This window comes from Hippocampus guttulatus, chromosome 20 (assembly GCF_054856545.1).
Source record: "Hippocampus guttulatus isolate MCC_2025c chromosome 20, RoL_Hgut_1.0, whole genome shotgun sequence".
Lineage (NCBI taxonomy): Eukaryota > Metazoa > Chordata > Actinopteri > Syngnathiformes > Syngnathidae > Hippocampus > Hippocampus guttulatus.
In genome coordinates this window covers 11,115,905-11,129,597 of record NC_141280.1, presented here as the reverse complement: position 1 = coordinate 11,129,597, position 13,693 = coordinate 11,115,905, and the positions used below count along the sequence as shown (strand labels likewise).

General features: G+C 44.5%; 1 protein-coding gene across 5 annotated transcripts in view; it reads right to left on the bottom strand.

Moving 5' to 3' along the window:
• Positions 1–13,693, bottom strand: part of mdn1 (midasin AAA ATPase 1) — a 144,270-nt gene that overhangs the window by 78,626 nt on the left and 51,951 nt on the right. For all 5 annotated transcript variants that reach the window (XM_086100503.1, XM_086100504.1, XM_086100506.1 and 2 more), the window contains exons 36-44: positions 12,147–12,355; positions 11,936–12,058; positions 11,618–11,815; positions 5,188–5,295; positions 3,769–3,957; positions 3,576–3,665; positions 3,229–3,492; positions 2,885–3,149; positions 2,261–2,420 (exon numbers count right to left, since the gene is read on the bottom strand). In XM_086100503.1, coding sequence (XP_085956629.1) covers positions 2,261–2,420; positions 2,885–3,149; positions 3,229–3,492; positions 3,576–3,665; positions 3,769–3,957; positions 5,188–5,295; positions 11,618–11,815; positions 11,936–12,058; positions 12,147–12,355 — 1,606 coding nt within the window. The remainder of the gene's footprint in view (positions 1–2,260; positions 2,421–2,884; positions 3,150–3,228; positions 3,493–3,575; positions 3,666–3,768; positions 3,958–5,187; positions 5,296–11,617; positions 11,816–11,935; positions 12,059–12,146; positions 12,356–13,693) is intronic.

Genomic DNA, 13,693 nt, shown 5'->3' with positions numbered 1-13,693 from the left:
AACACCCATGGGACGCTTCGTAGTCCTCGATGGCCATAGTTAGCTCTCGAAGGCTAAAAACCTTACGCTAACTGGAGCGCTAATGAGAGAGAAGCGCTCCAGTTAGCGTACGGTTTTTAGCCTTTGAGAGCTAACTATGGCCATCGAGGACTACGAAGCGTCCCGTGGCAGGCTTAAAAGTTCATTGCATGCCAGGAAGTATTTGTTATTGTTAGATTCAGACGAGGATGGACGTTGCATTGCTAAAATGGCTACAAAACGGACCTTTGGATGTCAAGCAGCTAAGACAAGAAGAGCTCTGATGCTGGAAGAGAGGGTAAAAGTGATCAAAATGAAAGACGGAGCAAGCAAAATAAAATACATTATCCAAGAAATTGATGTAAGTGAAAGTGAACGCTGATCGTAAATTTCGCAATTTCTTTCCCTTTTTTCCTTTCTATATTGACAATATGAAGTGTCAAATAAGTGTGTGCTCATACTTACGCACTATTGGAATAAAGATAGAGTACACATACGTTTGTGTGTGTGGGTGCTTACATCTGAGATCAAATTTGCTACAGTGAAAAAACCCCTATTGTGAAAAATTTCTTGCTGCAAACATGATTTCGTTGTAGAGGAGTTTCACTGTATTATATTTTATTCCCATCAGCATAGCTCCATCTAGTGGATGCGAAACGCAACCGCAGCCACTATTGTAGCTTCTATCCGATGCGCCTCATAGCCTACATATGAAAACTGTTTTAAAAAAGGTTGTCATTCATTGAAGTTGCGCCTTATACTCCGAAGTGCCTTATGGTGCGGAGAATACGGTACATTACTGACATTTTTTCTTATCTGCAGCCATACTACATAGAACTCAGGCATGCAAATGCCTGTGGGCATGTGTATGAACATGCACCTGTGTGCCAATGTGATAATCACTCTTTGGTGAGTAGGTATCGAAAAGGTTCTCGCTCCATCCCATCAACACTAATACATGAGCTCCGAAATAATTTTATGGCTGATTGGAAAAAATAAAAAATAAAACAGTTGAAATGAATGGATTAACAAAAAATTCCATTCAATTGTTCTCATTTTCCTTCAAACAGTTCCTTATCTGTTGTTATTTTTTTCCATCCAAGGAGGAATGGCTTTGTGCGATATGTCAGGACCAATGTTGCCTCTAAATTTCAGAAGTGCTCACTGTGGCCACACACCAGTATCACACCTGGGATCATAGAAATCTTCATGGCTTATTAAAAGAAACAAATTACAACATCAATTAATGCATTCATTTTAATGGCAAGTAATATATTGTCAATGAGAACTTTAACTTGCTCAGGATCAGATTTTTTTCTGTGGAACAGCCGATTCTTTTTCTGCTGATTGTTTGCGCTCTCCCGCAATAATGTACGAATCCGTTTTCCCGTCTTGAGTCTTTGTATAATTCCAACAGCATTAAAGATGACTCTTCTGCTGAATCTGTGACTTGAGGTAGTAGGGCTTCCATTTAGTCCATATTTTTCCATCTGAAAATTTGCTAACAACTTTAGCTTAGCTGCATGTTTTGCAGAGCAGACCTTTCTCACTCGAAAAAGAAAAGATCACACCCAGTTTCACCGCTTGTTCTTTTACTTGCACATACTCCGACAGCCATTCCAACCGCACTCATTTCGCCATGATCAAGGGTTAGCATTAGTGTCACTTAACTCAAGTCAAGTCAGCTTTATTGTCAAATATGCTCTTTGTGCAACGTACAGCACGGATGAAATTTCTTTCCTCTCAACCACAGTGCAGCCACAGGAGAGAGAAAGGAGCCGAATTGTTATTGTGTGTGAGGAGAGCACATGCGCAAGTACTGTCAATGCCGTGATTGGCTGCATAGTGTCATTGCATCGTATCGTATGATTGGCTGAACACCTGTCGCTCACTGAATTACACAGCAAAATGACAGAAAAAAAAGTCATTCATCTAATTCATTTGCAGTGTGTTTACTGCGCTGGATAGGTTTTCTTGTGCGGTTAGAGTGTGCGACCAGTGCGCAGTTGCGCAGCTTAGAGGGAACATTGGTCAGGACTGCACTCTTATGACATTGCACTGTACTTTTGCATTCCCGATCCAAACAAAAGTAGAGTGCAATGTTTTCATGGGCAGAAAAGGATGAATCGATTGTGTGTGTGTGTGTGCGTGCGTGCACGTTTTTCTTCTGCCTTTGTTGCACTGCCGTAACGAAAGTTGTCACCTGAAATCTGTCCTGCAAAAAATATTCACAATTTCTTACCTGCAGAAGTTAGCGTTGTCCATGAGCAACCAATCACCTGCCTGCATGGCTTGGATTAGCATTCCATCCAACCATTCAAATCCTCCATTGGTCGATCCATTTTCCAACTGCGACATATGCTCTTTTAGTAGCATGAAGTCCTGTTGCAGCTTTGACATGTCTATGGGGTTCATACAAGAGATACTATCATAAATATACAGTACATACATATACATAGCCCGAGACGCCAGGTCGCAAGGGAGAGTGGGGGCCCGGACAACATGACAGGGTGTGGTTAAGTACAGTGAGTGTCACAAAAAGCTATGGTTCTGTATGTGAAATATGCGACGCATGGAGTGAGTGGGGGTCATACTTCGTGAGAGAAAGCACCACAGAGTTTCGTGTGGATGATGTGACTGCGAACTGAAGCACTGTGGGTTTGTAAACCAATTTGTTCATGAAGAGGTTCATATGGTGAGGTGAGGTAAACTCATCATATGTAGTTTTGCATTTGGTTTTTCAGCAAGTGATCAGAAACGTAAATGAGACTTCCAGCTTTTCTTATTCTTGTTTACAAAGTAATCTGGGAATTGCAAATATATTACTCATAGAATTGTGAATGATTGACAGCCACTGACGCATTACCTGTGAACACTTTGAGCTTTGTGTTCAGTTTTTGCAAGAGGACGACAATGACTTCCAGTTTGTTTACAGCCTCAAAGTTCAATGTTCTTGTCGAGCTTTCGGGCTTCTCTTCCCTCAGCCAGTGGTAAAAGATGCCCCATGTCTGCAGTAGAAACTCTGTGTCTTGAAGGCATACATCCAGCGACATCAATCCACGCCTTGCTACCAGGGCAACTAAGTAGTAGACGCTTTCAAGAAGATGTTGCCATGGACGCATAATATCCACCTAAGGAATGAAAAACATGGCTGTCATCTAAGATTTTTGGGCAATGATAGTGAGCTACAACATAAATCGACAAAGTTACCTGTTCGAAGCCTCCCAGTAACTCTGTAGTGTCCATGGCACTGTTCATAGGCATGACTCTGAGGCGGTTTCCTGTCAAGAGAGCAAGTAGCCTCACCAGACTGGTCTTTCCACTGCCCGTTGGCCCAACCAGTATGGTCATCCAGTTCATCTCAACACATTTCATTAAGGACTCAAGTGGCCCCAGGGCTTGATGTGTGATGGAGAGTGGCGGATCTAAGCCCACAGGCGCTCCACCACTTCGCTGCAGTAGAGAGAAGCCCATCTAACAGGGATATATCAGACAAACAAAATTCATGATTTCATGTCGTTATGGGGAAAAAAAGTAGCTTTAACATTTGGATCTACCTGAAAGCTGAGTGGTGTGATATGAAATTGTCTGGAACCCGTGTAAGGTTCAAACTCTTCCCCAAATACCTTCCTGAACACAGCCAGCACCTGTGTAGTGAAAAAGACGAACTATTTAACACCATGTTCTTCACTAATGAGAATTATTTTGTTTGAAAATCATCAATTAGACAGCTAGAGATAAAATGTTTACCTGTGCCTTGTCGGCCTCTGTTCTCATCTTGTCCGCATATACCAGAGCCACATGTTGGCCAGGGTTGAAAAATCCTGGCGACTGATCGGCCAGCATCAGCTGACACCAGCGAAATATGTCACGCAGGTTGAACTCCCAGGGGCTTCCTTTTTGACCCCAGCGCCGTTCAACACTCACCTCCTGGAAAAGCTGCAGAGGCACAAAGTGTCTCACTTCACTCGATAATATCATAAGTGCAATTTGGGTAAACGTACTCTACACACATTCTACAGTTAACTGTGCTCTATTATCTTTAGTTGGTTGGTCCTTGCTACGGCACTGGTATTCTTTCATGATAAGGCTATTGTTGAACGTTAAACTTGTACATTGCATCTGTCCTAAGTCCATGATTATTTTGGGCAATCAGTGGAAACAGGATGTGCCAGAGCTCAATTTTGAGTAACGACAAAGGTGTTCATACTTACACAGGTGATTTTGTTATTGTAATGATTTAGCAAAAATCTAAATAAATAATTTGCAGTACGTACATGTTGTCTTTATGGGGTGTTGTGTACAGAGTTTTGAGTAAAGACATAAATTTTCTCCAAGTTGGAATAATGCTATAACAAAAAATGAGAAAATATGGACTGTGAATCGTTTTCCGATGCACCGTACTTAAGATATCGTCAGACTTCAGCTTTCCGCATGTCCGTCATTTTTAGGACAGTGCTTTTATTATATATTTTTTTTGTGTCAGTGTGAAATTTCAACTTCCTAGTTTTTTTAAACTTTCAACTGAATGGCAGCATTTTGGTGTGGAGAGGAGGGGTTAGGAGACTACACTTCGAGACTGAGAATATGAGGAGAGCGTATGCTGTATGCTACACTTGCTGCCTGGGTTGTTCGCAGCTACAGTGTTCTGGATAGAGATGTGTATGCCAGTTGCACAGGGTTTGAAAGTAAATACAGTCAAACCTCGGTTTTCGACCCAAAATTTTGAGTTTTTTATGCCTTGGATTATGACCAAAAATCAGTTCTCGACCAAACTGAGCGCACTTGAATGCACCACTTGACTCCTCTCGCCTTCCTTACACGAGGAAGTGACGCTTCCTCGGGTAGACGAGAAAGTGGCGCTTCCTCGTGAGCAGACGTGTTCAATAAAGATTTTTTTTTAAGAGTGTGGTTTCGGTTTTTGAACAAATCGGTTTTCGAACAGCCTTCTGGAACTGATTATGGTTGAAAACCGAGGTATGACTTTAGTGTGGTTCTATTTGGGGGAATCTTGTAAAAAAAACTACCAAAACATTTGCAGGTAATCAATTGTATATAATATACTGTAACAAAATATAGTTTGTCAATTGATTTTTTTTTTAAATGTCGTTTCAAAGTCAAACTGTTATGGGAGTGTGCTGTCGCTCTTATACAATAATAAAAACATACGCTGTCACTGAATTCCACCATTCGAGAAATTATTTCTTTATCAATGGCCGGGAAAATTGAATTTCCGATGAACTCCATGTCTTTGCTGGTGAGGTGGTCCACAAACACCTAGAAAAAACAAAGAATAATCAGGGTCACAATAGTGAGTGACAAAAAAAAGGACAAAATTATAATCAGAATCATCCATCCATCCATCCATCTTCTACCGCTTATCCGGGGCCGGGTCGCGGGGGCAACAGCTTTAGCAGGGAAGCCCAGACTTCCCTTTCCCTAGCTACTTCTTCCAGCTCTCCCCGGGGGATCCCGAGGCGTTCCCAGGCCAGCTGGGTGACATAGTCTCTCCAGCGTGTCCTGGGTCTTCCTCTGGGTCTCCTCCGGGTGGGACATGCCCGGAACACCTCACCAGGAGGCATCCGAATCAGACGCCCAAGCCACCTCATCTGGCTCCTCTCGATGTGGAGGAGAAGCGGCTCGACTCTGAGCCCCTTCCGGATGACCGAGCTTCTCACCTTATCTCTAAGGGAGAGCCCGGACACCCTGCGGAGAAAACTCATTTCAGCCGCTTGTATCCGGGATCTCGTTCTTTCTGTCTCGACCCATAGCTTGTGACCATAGATGAGGGTTGGAACGTAGATCGACTGGTAAATTGAGAGCTTCGCCCTTTGGCTCAGCTCCTTCTTTACCACGACAGACCGATACAACGTCCGCATCACAGCAGATGCTGCACCGATCCGCCTGTCGATCTCTCGCTCCCTTCTGCCCTTATTCGTGAACAAGACCCCAAGATACTTAAACTCCTCCACTTGTGGTAAGATCTCTTCCCCGACCCGGAGGGGGCACTCCACCATTTTCCGACTGAGGATCATTGTTTTTGGAGGTGCCGATTTTCATCCCAACCGCTTCACACTCGGCTGCGAAACGCTCCAGTGAGAGTTGGAGAGCCCTGCTTGAAGGAGCCAACTGTACCACATCATCTGCAAAAAGCAGAGATGCAATACTGAGGCCACCAAAACGGACCCCCACAACGCTTCGGCTGCGCCTAGAAACTCTGTCCATAAAGGTTATGAACAGAATCGGCGACAAAGGGCAGCCTTGGCGGAGTCCTACCCTCACTGTAAACGATTCCGACTTACTGCCGGCAATGCGAACCAAACTCTGACAACAGTGGTATAGTGACCGAACAGCCCGTATCAGGAGGTTCGGTACCCCATACCCACGAAGCACCCCCCACAGAACTCCCCGAGGGGCACGGTCAAACGCCTTCTCCAAGTCCACAAAACACATGTAGACTGGTTGGGCGAATTCCCACATACCCTCGAGGACCCTGCTAAGGGTGTAGAGCTGGTCCACTGTTCCACGGCAGGGACGAAAACCACACTGCTCCTCCTCAATCTGAGGCTCGACTTCCTGACGGACCCTCCTCTCCAGCACCCCTGAATAGACCTTACCAGGGAGGCTGAGGAGTGTGAACCCTCTGTAGTTGGAACACACCCTCCGGTCCCCCTTTTTAAAAAGAGGGACTACCACCCCGGTCTGCCAATCCAGAGGCACTCTCCCTGTTGACCACGCGATGTTGCAGAGGCGTGTCAACCAGGACAGCCCCACAACATCCAGAGCCTTGAGGAACTCCGGGCGGATCTCATCCACCCCTGGGGCCTTGCCACCGAGGAGCTTTTTAACCACATCAGTGACTTCAACCACAGAGATAGGAGAGCCCACCTCAGGGTCCTCAGACTCTGCTTCCTCCAAGGAAGGCATGTTGGTGGAGTTGAGGAGGTCTTCGAAGTACTCTGCTCCACCGGTTCACAACGTCCCAAGTCGAAGTCAGCAGCGCCTCATCCCCACTGTACACAGTGTTAGTGGTGCACTGCTTCCCCCTCCTGAGACGTCGGATGGTGGACCAGAATTTCCTCGAAGCCGTCCGGAAGTCGGCTTCCATGGCCTCACCGAACTCTTCCCACGCCCGGGTTTTTGCCTCGGCGACCACCGAAGCTGCGTTACGCTTGGCCAGTCGATACCCGTCAGCTGCCTCTGGGGTCCCACATGGCCATAAAGGCCCGATAGGACTCCTTCTTCAGCTTGACGGCATCCCTTACTGCTGATGTCCACCAGCGAGTACGGGGGTTGCCGCCACGACAGGCACCAACCACCTTACGTCCACAACTCAGATTGGCCGCCTCAACAATAGAGGCACGGAACATGGTCCATTCGGACTCAATGTCCCCCACATCCCTCGGGATATGGGAAAAGCTCTGCCGGAGGTGGGAGTTGAAACTCTTTCTGACAGGGGATTCCGCCAGACGCTCCCAACAAACCCTCACAATACGTTTGGGTCTGCCAGGATGGACCGGCATCTTCCCCCACCATCGGAGCCTACTCACCACCAGGTGGTGATCAGTTGACAGCTCCGCCCCTCTCTTCACCCGAGTGTCCAAAACATGCGGCCGCAAATCCGATGATACAACCACAAAGTCGATCAGCGAACTGTGGCCTAGGGTGTCCTGGTGCCAAGTGCACATATGGACACCCTTATGTTTGAACAAGGTGTTCGTTATGGACAGTCCGTGACGAGCACAGAAGTCCAATAACAAAACACCACTCGAGTTCTGATCGGGGGGGCCATTCCTCCCAATCACGCCCCTCCAGGTCTCACCGTCATTGCCCACGTGAGCATTGAAGTCCCCCAGCAGAACAAGGGAGTCCCCAGCAGGAGTACTCTCCAGCACACCCTCCAAGGACTCCAAAAAGGGTGGGTACACTGAGCTGCTGTTTGGTGCATATGCACAAACAACAGTCAGGACCAGTCCCCCCAACCGAAGGCGGAGGGAGGCAACCCTCTCGTCTACCGGTGTGAACCCCAATGTACAGGCACTGAGCCGGGGGGCAATGAGTATGCCCACACCTGCTCTGCGCCTCTCACCGTGAGCAACTCCAGAGTGGAAGAGAGTCCAACTCCTCTCGAGAGAACTGGTACCAGAAACCAGGCTGTGTGTGGAGGCAAGTCCGACTATATCCAGTCGGAACTTCTCTGCCTCGCACACCACATCTCCTTCCCTCCCAGAGAGGTGACATTCCATGTCCCAAGAGCTAGCTTCTGCAGCAGAGGATCGGACCGCCAGGGTCCCCGCCTTTGGCTGCCGCCCAGCTCACGTTGCACCCGACCCTTTTGGCCCCTCCCATGGGTGGTGAGACCATGAGAAGGGGGACCCACGTTGCCTCTTCGGGCTGAGCCCGGCCGGGCCCCATGTCCAGAGGGGGGCCCCGGTGACCCGCGTCCGGGCAAGGGAAACTGAGTGCCATTGATTATATTCATCATAAGGGGCTTGTGAGCCGTGCTTTGTCTGGTCCCTCACCTAGGACCTGTTTGCCATGGGTGACCCTGCCAGGGGCGTAAAGCCCCAGACAACTTAGCTCCTAGGATCATTGGGACACACAAACCCCTCCACCACGGTAAGGTGACGATTCTGATCATGATTCTGATTCTAATCAGAATCAGAATCATGATCAGAATCAGAATCATCTTTATTGGCCAATTATGTAGAACACACAAGGAATTTGTCTCCGGTATAACACGCCACATTCGTATCATCATAAACAAGGACGTGACAAATAGGTATGGAAGGACATTTCGTAATGTAAGTGAACCGTAGTGCGGTGGTACCACCCAGTGACAACTGTGAGACAATGTGCAAAGTATCAGCAGAGCTAAAGTGATCAGTGGTAGAATACAATACTATGACAGTTGTATAGTTGGTGCAGAAAATCATTGAACCATTTTAGAGTGACCAGTAGCAGTATTTATTGTACAAGAAGAGTGACTACGTCAGTGACTGTTTCGGGAGTTAATGGCTAGAGGGAAGAAGCTGTTTAAGTCTGCTGGATTTGGTGAGCCAATTAAGATGACTAATACTGATTAGTATCACATTTATGCTAATTGTGCAACTGCTTCGTCACCATTAATGACTGATACGCAGCATTTCCATATGAGTAGGAAGCTCTTCAGAAGAATATATCAGAAGAATGATAATTTCATAAAAACAACATGCAGTATGTATGGATGAACTCCAAGACTTACAGCACATCTGAGAAAAGTAGGGCCTGCAGGTCACATCCATAGTCTCTGCAGCCTTTTTGATGTCAAGTTAAAACCGCAGATATGTGCTGCTTGGGTTGTTCCCATGAGTCAGCAGTGCAAGCAAAACAAGAGCAGTGACTTGTCTTCAGTGTTGCCAACTTAAAAGATACTGTCACTGTATTTAGTGACTTCTCCAACCATTCTCGTAACAATTAAAAACATTTAAAAAAAAGTGCATCTGTGGTGTGCATGTTTTTTCTTTTTCATGAATAGTGGTGGGAAGAGCGGGATTTGCAGTGGGAATTATTTGAGAGTCTTTACAACAGCAAATCATGGTTGGTGTTAATGTCGGCACACTCAAAAATATTGAAAAAAAAACCCTTGCAAAAATATTGAAAAAAGACACTGCACAATAGTGATTTCATATTAATGTTTACGTGTCATGTTAATGGAACTCTTTTTTTCACCAGTTTTAATTTTACTTTTTATTTCCTAATTACAATATGTACCTGGGCTAAACAAGTGGCATCTTATCAACGCAAGAAAACTTAACATCTCATAAAAATACATTTAATTCCTATTGAACACAACTGAGTTAGCATGTTGGTGTTGTCCTCAACAACCCTTTGAGCTCCATGTATAGCCTCTTAAAATTGATTCCCGACTCCTGACTTGCCGCATGGAAGAACAGCGGAGCGGGGGCCAATCCTTTATACACTATGGACCGCTTTCATGTAAAGGCATATTTTTGACGGATTACCGTATTTTCCGGAGTATAAATCGCAGTTTTTTTTTCATAGTTTGGCCGGGGGTGCGACTTATACTCTGGAGCGATTTATGTGTGAAATGTTTCGCACATTGTACACATCACGTTATTTTCACATTAAAACGCAAGAGGTTGCTCTCGGCCTGTGTTGATACTTTCCACATTGGCTGAGAAAAAAAAACTGACGATGACTGACGTAAGCGACGTAGAAGAGGAAGCGCTGCATCTTCTACCTCCGGAGTTGGCGGAGTTGTTTAAAAGTGACACCGAGCATGAAGATTTCATTGAATTTCGTGATTTGGAGTGACGCTGATGGTTTGGTAAATTTGTTAGCATGTTCTTTGTGCCATAGTTGTCTAAATAAGTCTTAATATATTACGTGAACATACCAGGCACATTCACAGTTCGTTGTTTAAGCGTCAATGTAACGTTAGCATATCGTACACTTGAGTCTGTTGTTCTCTAGTTTTATTTTTATTTTAAATTGCCTTTCAAGATGACATGTATGTTTTTGGTGTATGTTTATCAAATAAATTTCCCCTAAAAATGCGACTTATACTCCAGTGCGATTTTATGTTTTTTTTCCTTCTTAATTATGCATTTTTTGGCTGGTGCGATTTATAATCCGGGGCGACGTATAATCCGAAGAATACGGTAGGTGGTTGCCTCGTTGGCAGTGAACAAGAGAAGACACACATTCAACAAATTTAAACATAAACCTAGGTGGGTAGTTTGCTTAAAGACGCATTCAGCCATGAAAGATTTCAACCTAAGCCACCACGACAACGGCAAACTCAAAAGTACACAAACCGCAAGAATTGTTGACGGTTCATTTGAAGTGCATGAGGAGTTAAAGAATGTGTGTCCTCCAAAAAGTTTGGCTGTATTCAAATTTTAAGAGTGTTAAATGGGGAGGTATAAATTGGCATTCACTTGTGTAGTCCTTTTCGACCTACAAGCCGCTCAAAGCTCTTCACACTGACTCCTCACTCACCAACTGATGATGCAGTATCTTGCTCAAGGAACGCTAGATTACAGAGCCATAACACCCCTCCGCTACAAAAAAATATGGTGGCCAGGGCTAGACTGGCCAACAAATGGCAATTTGACTGGCATTTTTTTAGCGCAGGTGCATTTGAGTGAACCTGTGCATGCTGACTCCATCATGTGTGCGCACGAGCAATCACACAAGTGAGCGTACGAACATGTACTGATGTCAGTAGCCATGTTCACATAGGCTTGAACACTTCTTTCTGCTCATTATCCTCTCCTTAATGGGGAGGTGATTGTCCACCATGCTAATGCACAGCCATGGTTCCACAAAACAAAATTCACACATATCCCAAAACAACACAGCCAGAACACTAGCAGGGCCAAGTCCAAGTATAAAGCAAGGCTTTGCTGAGCTTAATTTACTCAATAATGCCTTTCTTTTCCATTGCTTAGTTTGTATCTCATGAACTGATTTGCATTTGCTGGCTAATTTGCATACTGACAGTAACTCTGAGCGGGAGTCTAGCCAGTTACATAATGAACACCGTATTGAAATGCAAAGCAAAAAAATCAGTGACTTTTTAACTGTTTCCCACCTGTGTGAATCTGTTAAGGAAGGATTTGGGAAGCCCTTTACGGCCACCTCCTTGTGTGTATGGGTTCTGACAGCCAAAGATTTTTGTCTTCTCTTGATGAACTTGGAAGGTCATGCCCAGCTCAGGAATGAAGATTTCTGCTCGGTGATCAAAGCAGGCGTTCAATCCTTCCAGCACAGACTGGGACGCCAGATTCAGCTGTTAGTATAAAACAAAGGGAATTTCATTCCCATATTCTGCACACACGCACGCATTCAAAAATACCTGAGCGGACAACTATGAAGCAACAATGTGTGTATTGCTTTAAGTGGGTTTTACCTCATCTAGGAGAATCCAGTTCCCTGACTTCAAAGCAGCCAGAAGTGGACCATCGCGCCATGCAAACTCTCCTCCCTTCCCTCCTTCTACAGGTAGGTCAGTCCCAAACAAATCTGTGACATCCTGCCAGGGATATATACATCATCATTTGTATTTCCGGATCATTTCAGAGCATAATATACAGGTACGGGTACATGAAGAAACACTCAACTGTTTGCTCTGACAAGTTTATTCTGACCAGATGGTTCCCTGAAGCTTTCGCCAGTGCAGATACAAGGCTAGTCTTCCCCACACCAGGCGATCCCTCCAGCAGAACAGGCCTCTGAAGTTTCAATGCCCGCAAAAGCCTCAGGGCATTCATTGCAGTAGTGCCTGCTCCAATGGTGTAATCCGATAGGTTATTGCTCTCAGCCAGAGGACCTGCACGGACACGCGGTAGATGTCTCAATTTGGAAAAAGCGGTACTAAGGTGAGTTTCAATGTGTTAATTTGGGGGAATTACCAACGCTATTAGGACAAACATAGCCCCTCTGATGGTTGTTCCAAAGCCGAGGCGTCAATCTTCAGTCAAGATGATAGAGCTTTTTTTTTTTTTTTTTTTTTTTTTTAAATCAGAGCAACTCAAATTTGGAACGACCTGCCTGTGGTTCTGAGATGTGCGCTATCAATTGCATCTTTTAAATCACTTGTTTAAATTCGCTTTTACGGCCAGTGATGGTGTCTTCTCCACTTGCATCTTTTTAATTATTTATTTTTAGATGAGAGATGTCAGTCCTGAACCTCGCTTCATATCACTGTTTACATCATCATTCACATGGGATACTAGATTAATAAGTAACACATTAAAATTACAAGGATGCCGATAGGGTTGAGGTAATACCTGTCTGTTTGCTGCCTTAATAAGAACCTGTTTTCTGAATGGTAAAAATGAGCTACGAATTAACTTTGGAAAAACTGCTTCAACACACCTTCCCTAATAATACTGAAAAAGCAACAATTGAAAGCATTTTCAAAACAAGCATTTTGGTTTGGTAATACCACAAATGTATAAAAATGACTTTTTTTTTTAAATCAGTGTCAGGGAACGCACAAACAATCTTAACGACAATTTTTACCTCTTGATTATTAGTGTAAAAATGAAAAACCACATACAATATTCACACCCACATATTAGTACCTCAGGTATATGGGTGAATATTATTTTAGGTTGTTTTATTATTAAGAAAAACAGTTTATTAGGATGGTTCATTCATCCGTTTTCCATACTGCTTGTCCTCATTAAAAATGCTTATATCTTCTGCGAAGGTTTTTCATCTTACAAGTACACTACTTCAAATCTATGAGGAAGAAAGTGATTGATGATGTGCGCCCCTCCATCTTCTGCCATCTTATTTTCATCACACGACCGATGTGTACGGTATACATAGGTGTAATTTATAGTATGCTGTGGTGATGTAAGTACCGTTATTTTCCGCACTATAAGGCACACCTAGAAGCATTCAATTTTCTCAAAAGCCAACAGTGCGACTTTTTTTCTGATGCGCTTTAAATATGGATCAATATTCAGATTTCTTGGACGTATTTTAAATGTTCTGCAAAGCACTTTGTTGGAGCTGCAGCGGTTGTGAAAGCTCTATATAAATAAAGCTATATTGTATTGAATTCATTTTAGCGTAGCTCTATCTCGTGGATGTATAACGCAACCGCAGCGACTATTGTAGCTTCTATTCTACGCGCCTTATAATACAGTGCACCCTA